General features: G+C 43.9%; 1 protein-coding gene across 1 annotated transcript; it reads left to right on the top strand.

Moving 5' to 3' along the window:
* The first annotated feature begins 492 nt into the window (after positions 1-492).
* MARCKS (myristoylated alanine rich protein kinase C substrate) lies at positions 493-6,259 on the top strand. The gene is made up of 2 exons (XM_058173693.1): positions 493-1,044; positions 3,122-6,259. The coding sequence occupies exons 1-2, from the start codon at positions 943-945 to the stop codon at positions 3,881-3,883; spliced, it is 864 nt and encodes a 287-aa protein (XP_058029676.1). The 5' UTR covers positions 493-942; the 3' UTR covers positions 3,884-6,259.
* The last annotated feature ends 1,209 nt before the right edge of the window (positions 6,260-7,468 follow it).

Raw genomic sequence — 7,468 nt, 5'->3', positions numbered from 1 at the left:
CTATCTGTTGATTTTTTTTTTTTTTTTAAGAAGCTGGAGTGGGCAGGAGGAGGAATAGAGGGGGCGGCAGCGGGGGCGAGAAAATGAAATCACAAACGCACACAAGTCAAACCATTGTCTCCAATTTAACAGGGGTGGGGAGGGGGAGAGACTCAAGACACCAAACAGAGGCTACCAACGCTGCAAGTCAAAATCCTCCCCCCTCCCCTTTATTATTATTATTTTTTTACGGAGCATTTGGCAGGGGGCAGTAAACACAGTGTATCCTTCGATTTTTCTTTTTAGCAAGAAATCAGAGCACAAGTCTTAATGCCACTAATTTATTTATGCTCTTCGGAGTATTAATTATCAGTCCAAGGCCGAATTCAAATTATTGCAATCCCAGCTCCATTGTTCGCTCCAATTGGAGGCCCCGCCCTCTCTTTTGTCTGGCGGCGCGTTGATTGGTGGACGGCGGGTGGGGGCTGCCGTCAGTGCTTGGGAAGCCCATTCATCTGTGCACTTGGGCGTTGGACTCCGCATCTTATTAGCGACCAGGGAGATTTCTCCATTTTCCCCTTGTCTACAGTACGGCTACAAATCTGGGATTTTTTTTTTATTACTTCTCCTTTTTTTTTTTGTACTAAACTTGGGCTTCTGATATTTTTGCTCGACTATTTTCCTGCCTTTTTATCCCCCTTTCTTCCTCTGCTGCTGTCTTTTTTTGACCTCTCCAGCTTTATTAAAAAAAGGAGTGCATATATTTAAACATATTCGGCTCTCTTCTCTTTTTCCCCCCTCCTCCCCCACTGGTGTGTGAGTGTGTGTGCGCGCGCGCGCGTGTGTGTGTGTGTATCGCTGCTCTTCAGGCTGCTGGTCGCCCAGCATTTTATACGAACGAACCTACTCTTCTTTGTTTGCCTTCTTTTGGATCTGCCGAGTTTCTTTGTTGAATAAACCAGCATGGGCGCCCAGTTCTCTAAGAACGCTGCAAAAGGCGAAACTACTGTTGCTGAAAAACCCGGAGAAGCGGTAGCTGCATCTCCTTCCAAGGCGAACGGACAGGTAAGAAGAGGAGCGGCTAATGGATTGTTACTGGTTTCTGGGCTGAGTGCAATGTTTATTCTGCTGCCCCCTTTCTCTTTCCGGGAGGGGGGCGAATGGCTTTTCAACCGAGCACTCTTTAAAAAACAAATACTGGCCGTTTTATGGCACCGTGTTTATGTGAGATTTCATTTTTCTTTTTTGAACCGGTTGTATGTGTAATGCAGTGGTGGTGGTGGGGGGACAATGCGAGATGCTTGCCTGCTAGATGGTGTCTTCTTCCTAGCTGGTCTCCGCAGGAAGGCTAATTTACCACCATCCTTTCTTCTTCTTCTTCTTTTTTTTGGCTTGTATGTGCTTTGGTGGTCGGATTGAACGTGCTCTCCCGCGGTTTCCTGTACTTTAACAGGCTGTTGCCCCCCCCCGCCCCCCGATCTCCGCCTTTGGCGCCTAAGGGAGATCTAGTTGATCGTGATAGAACTGCCGGAGATACCTAAAAGCAAGATTTGACGTTAGGGGCGCTGGGAGTGTTGTCCGCGTTATAGAGGGAAGGGGTTGTCGTGCGTAAATTGTCCTTCTCCATCTTGCTTGGCTGGCTTTGCTCGTACGGTAGCTTAACAGCTTGGGCTCTGGTGGCCTCTTCTATGTTCCCTTTCGTTGTGGCCCGCTTGACGCAGATGCTCTTCTAAAATTCGCCGACTTTAGGAGGAGAATGCGGGGAGAGGCGTTGCGTATGTTAAACGTAAATTGGCACACTTCCTAGGAAAGTGGCCCGCGTGGGTCCCTCGCCGCGGCTTGAACCTGGGGTAGCGATGGATCTTAACGAGGGTGTTGTAATCCGCCTCGTATCCAGGCGTTTTTTCCAGTAGTGGGTCTACTAAGGCATGGGACTCGTGCCACCCGTGCTGTCGGCCGGTGCCAGCTTGGCCCGCGATATGCCACCCTGTAGTTGCTCCCAGAAACGAACCTTTGAGGCGCGTTCAGCCCAGCGCCAGAGCGAGCAACAGATGTGAACGTGTGAGTGGTTGACAGAGCCTCTTGCCTCGATTATACCGAGGCGGAAAAAGGAGGGTTGCCCGTTTTCTGCTTTGGAACTGAGGAAAAGGCGATAGGAGAGAAAAGAAAGCGGGCTCGGGTAGAAGCGGACGTGGGGAGCTTTGTTCGCTCATTGGAGCCGATTCTGGTCAAGCTCGCTCCTCCCTCAGCGTTGTTCCCTGGGTTGTCCCACCGTCGGCCTCGAGGAGCGCAAGACGGAGCCACAGTGCCCTCTAGAGGCCGACGCTCGCTTGGTAGCGGCTTTGGATCTGTCGAGGGAGACAGAGAAAGAAGCGCGGAACGAGGGCCGGGCGATGTGTCTGGAGAATGATGACGCGGGCTTCTCGCCGCGTAGCGCCCCTTAAGAGAGTAGCTGGAGGAAAGGCGTGGGGGGCGTGGCTCGGCTCGGCTCTGGGTGGCGTGTTCTCCTTTCTTCGCAGCCTTTGGCGACACGTCACGCGCTTTTCCTCCCAAGAAAGCCGCGGGAAGGTCTTGGGGCAACGTGCTGCCACAGACCACCAATTTGTGACTTGATCTTGCTCTGACTCTCTCTCTTAACAGTTTGTAATCCTGTGGCTGGTTTTAAATCATTCTTTTATTTGTTTTGTTTGGATGCCTTGAAGTCAATCCTGAATCCTGGTGACAAGTCCCTGCAGTTTTCTTGGCAATTTTTTTTTTGGGGGTGGGGGAGTGGTTTACCATTGGTTTCTTCCTAGGGCGGAGAGAGAGAGCGAGTGGCCCAAAGTCGCCCAGCTGACTTCCTGCCCAAGGCAGGACTAGAACTCACAGTCTCCTGTTTTGTTTTGTTTTTAAGTCTGGTGCTTTAACCACTAGACTAGAGTGAAGTGAGGCTGCTATGGCACAGGGCTTCAAGTTGCTCCATTTTTGCTTTGGAGAAGTAGCAGGCCTCCCCTTGGTACCTTCTGGATTGGAGTTCACCTCCCAGAATTTTCCCATTGGGTATATGGAGCTTCTGGGAGATGAAGTCTCCAGTCGGAGGCTACCTTGCACTGGGTCTTAAGAGAGTGTGCCCTCCAATAATAAAGTCATTTTCCTCTTCCAGGAGAACGGCCACGTGAAGGTGAATGGCGATGCCTCCCCAGCAGCTGCAGAGGCTGTCAAGGAGGAAGTCCAAGCGAACGGCAGTGCGCCAGCGGAGGAGTCGGTCAAGGAAGAGCAGAGCCCATCCGAGGCTGCCTCTGAAAAGGAAACCGCCGAAGCGGAGAGCACAGAGCCCGCCTCTCCTGTGGAAGGGGAGACCTCCTCCAAAACCGAGGAGGGAGCAACCCCGTCTTCCAGTAACGAGACCCCGAAAAAAAAAAAGAAGCGCTTTTCCTTCAAGAAGTCTTTTAAGCTAAGTGGCTTTTCTTTTAAAAAGAACAAAAAAGAGTCTGGGGAAGGAGCAGAGAACGACGGTGTGGCTGCTTCGGAAGGGGGGAAAGCTGACACGGCGGCGGCTGACGCAGAGCCTGCAGGCAATGAGGAGGCCAAGGCTTCCCAGGAGGTGTCGCCTTCCGCCCCTGCCGCTGGTAGCAGCACAGAGGACGCCAAAGAGGAGACCGGGGGTTCCCAGGAAGCCCAGTTGGAAGAGACTGCCCCAGAGAAGCCTGCAGGAGAAGAGGCCAAGGCTCCTGAAGAACAGAAGCCGGAGGAGAAACCAGAAGAGGCGCCAGCGGCTCAGGTCCCAAGTGCTACCACCGAAGCCACCTCAACTGAGCCAGAGGCAGCCAAAGCAGAGGAGCCGGCGGCGGCGGCGGCAGCTTCTTCACAGGAAGCTGCCTCCGAGTCTAGTCCAGAAGCTCCACCCACTGAGTCGGCAGAGTAAAACAAGGCAATGAAAAGAATGGCAATTTTGAGATGATTGAACTTTTCTTCCCCCCTGTTTGTTTGTTTGGAGTGGTGCCAGGTACTGGTTTTGGAGAACTTGTCTACAACCAGGGATTGATTTAAAAGATGTCTCTCTTTCTCTCTCTCTCTCTTTGTCTCTACCCACAGATCCCATCTCAAATCATTCTGTTACCACCATTCCAATTCGGTAGAGGAGAGACTAAATGCCTCCCTTTGCCTTGTTCCTCCTTTTTTTTTTTTACATCAGTATTAATGTTTATTGCATACTTCGCATCTTTATTCAAAATGTAAACTTATTTTCTTTTGTCAGTCTATGGACGTGCCCATATATGAAGGAGATGGAGGAGTCAATAAGGGATAGCAAATGAAGTGATAGGGGTCACAATGGGGAATTAGTGGTGCAGATAATTTGCCAAGAAAATGTGCCACAGGAAATAAGGGGTTAGTCTTTTTTTAAAAAAAGAAAGTTATTACAATGTATTTTGTGAGGCAGATGTTCTATAAGGTTTACAACACTACAAGTCTTGATTAAGAAAGAAAAAAAATCCAATACTCAGATTTTAAAAAAAAATCATAGTCTTAGGAAATTCATTTAAACCATAGGAACTTTCACTTATCTCATGTTAGCTGTACCAGTCAGTGATTAAGTAGAAATACAAGTTGTATAGGCTTTATTGTTTATTGCTGGTTTATGACCTTAATAAAGTGTAATTATGTATTACCAGCAGGGTGTTTTTAACTGTGACTATTGTATAAAAACAAATCTTGATATCCAGAAGCACATTAAGTTTGCAACTTTTTGCCACCCTGCCCATTTTTTTTTTGTAAAATTGCAGTAATCTTGGACCTTTTAAAAAAAAACAAAAACCACACACTATTTTAAACTCAACCAAGCTGTGATAAGTGGAATGGTTACTGTTTATACTGTGGTATGTTTTTGATGACAGCAGACAATGCTTTCTTTTTCCAGTTGTCTTTGAAAATAAAAAGGAAACAATTTCAGATGCAATGGTTTTTGTGTAGCATCATGTCTATCATGTTTTTTGTAAATACTGGAGAAGCTTTGACCAATTTGACTTAGAGATGGAATGTAACTTTGCTTACAAAATTGCTATTAAATTCCTGCTTAAGGTGTTCTAATTTTCTGTGAGCACACTAAAAGCGAAAAAATAAATGTGAATAAAATGTAGAATTTGGCTGTGTTTCTTTTCTGGATACTCTTGATAGCTTAGTTGATTACTTGTATTGTTTAAATTTGTATAAAACAGGCACTTGTTTGCCCCTTAACATTACTCTCAATTTCTGTAGTATAGATTGCATGGCCTCTTGGCCCTATTAAAACTTATATCTGTAGACAGAAGATCTTTAAGGCCTTCTAAATAGATGTGTGAATTGGATTTTAAACTGGCCACGCCAGTGTGGACACCTGATTGACTAATATTGAGTTCTGGGGAGAAACTAGATTAAGAGACCAAATGTGTTCACAACATGTTTGCACCAGTTGACTTCAGCTAGAATGGGTATGTGTGTAATCAAATCCTTAAGGATCGCCTTAGTATATTAGTTATTTCTTAGCTTGAGTTGACTTGACACTTTAGCTGTGGTTGTTTGGAATGTCTTGGGGGCTGAACCTGAGTTTTCCAACAGGGACACCAGAATTCAGGTGTCAAGACAGCAAAAGGTCCAATCTTACATGCAAGTTCATTTTCAACATTACTTCAGTGCCTAACTTGAACACAACCTTTTCTGGAAGTTTGGGCTAGAGTAAAAAAAAAAAAGTTTGTTCTACCAAATGAATGAGCAATACTTTTTGTATATTACTCCCAACTATACATTAACAAAAATTGCTATATTTGTCTATAAAAGTCACTTGGTGCTTGCCTTTTAACTGTTTAGATGTTTGGGCTAATTACCACCTTGCTGCTCAGGGCAAAACAGGCCTTAATAAAACAGTAGTAGGCTTTTGTAAAAACAAATAATGAAGTATTAATGTTGTTGGAGGATGGAAATTGATTCAAAGAAGCATTGTTCCTAGGTTTATAGATGAAATTTAGTGTTACATTTAACTTGCCTTCCCTCTGTTTTCAGTTGTAACTTGCTTTAGAAGCAATTACACTTATTTTATGAGCGAGTGGCACATTAGCACCTTGTTCCCTGAAAAAACAAAATCTGGGCTGAATGAGGTTCAATGGATTCCATTCCGAATACATACTCTTACTCAGCTATCCATATTTTTTTTTTTTGGCTTGTATATATACTCTGGTCACCCTGGTATTTCTCTGTAGTGTTAGAAATGTATTGACTATTATGCTTTAAATGGCCATGGGATGAAATAAATGGATGTAAAATCTTCCATACCAGTGTCATTTTTGGACTCCATCTGTGAGACACTTTTCTAATCGTAATTCTTGATAAGTATTGATGTGGTTGTACACCTGATCTGTGACTCTTGGCCCATCATGTGTTTTTAAGTCATTAAAAAACCAATAAAACTAGCTGTCATTTACATCTGCATACAGAGTGATTTAAATGGAATTATTTCTTTTATCCCTCCACCCAAGTTGTTACAGCTGGGCCAAAGTTGGACACAGGCCAGTTTATGCATTTTAGATTGTGGGGTTGTGTCCTGAGGGATATCCCAAGGAGTCATTTGCTGCAACTGTGTAGAGTAACATCTCCTAGGATTGGATTTGTCTATGTTGAATATGTGGTCTTAAAGCTCTTAGAGCTTAATGAAAGTTGCAATGTTTTTTTTAAAAAAGATAGCATTGCTGTTGTGCCAAATTCTTAAAATATAACCTCCCCAAATTATACTAATGTGCTTTTGCACATTTTTGTCTTGGAAGGGTATAGATTAAGTGCATACATAATACAGAAAGTAATTTATGCAAAGCCGTGTAATGAATGCACTGCTTTATTTCCACCAATCCATCAAGTTCTCCAATTGAAAGCAAGGTGTAAATCCAATAGAGTAGAGCTTTTAATTACACAATCAACACAGAAGCTGGATAATTTGTCCTGGTATTGGAAACTGGTTTTAATTTTGCCAGCTGCCTCATGGGTCACCTAATGTTTTGGCCTTGGCCTTACCCAGTATGCCCAATGGTGAAAGATTGGGAGGAAAGTGAGAATGCTAAGAAATGCCTTGTTGCCTCTTTACTTGTCTAGATTATTCAGGAAAGATTTGCTGCAAAGTCTACTAGTCTTTACTCCATTTTAAATCATAAGGCTGTTTCTAGTACAACCATCCCCTTTTAATGATTTTCTATAAGTTTTAACACACTAAAATGAACATCTATACAGCTTCTAAAGAATGAAGCACTGGTTAATATTTTGGAATGGAGTGGACCAAGTAGCAGATGCCTATGCTTTACAAGTGGCACGTATGTGTATGCTTAAATGTATTTGTAGATGAAAAACTTACAGAATATTTTAACAAAATAGAAATTTTTATTATAACTTAAAACTATTTTCCTAATTTACCTGGAATAAACATTTCAATAATATTAAGTATCAATAATACTTAATATTACTGAAATTTTAAGACCAGCTCTTAACAACA

Source organism: Ahaetulla prasina, chromosome 1 (assembly GCF_028640845.1).
Source record: "Ahaetulla prasina isolate Xishuangbanna chromosome 1, ASM2864084v1, whole genome shotgun sequence".
Taxonomy (NCBI): domain Eukaryota; kingdom Metazoa; phylum Chordata; class Lepidosauria; order Squamata; family Colubridae; genus Ahaetulla; species Ahaetulla prasina.
The sequence above is the reverse complement of the archived record's forward strand: the minus strand, read 5'-3'. Positions and strand labels throughout refer to the sequence as shown.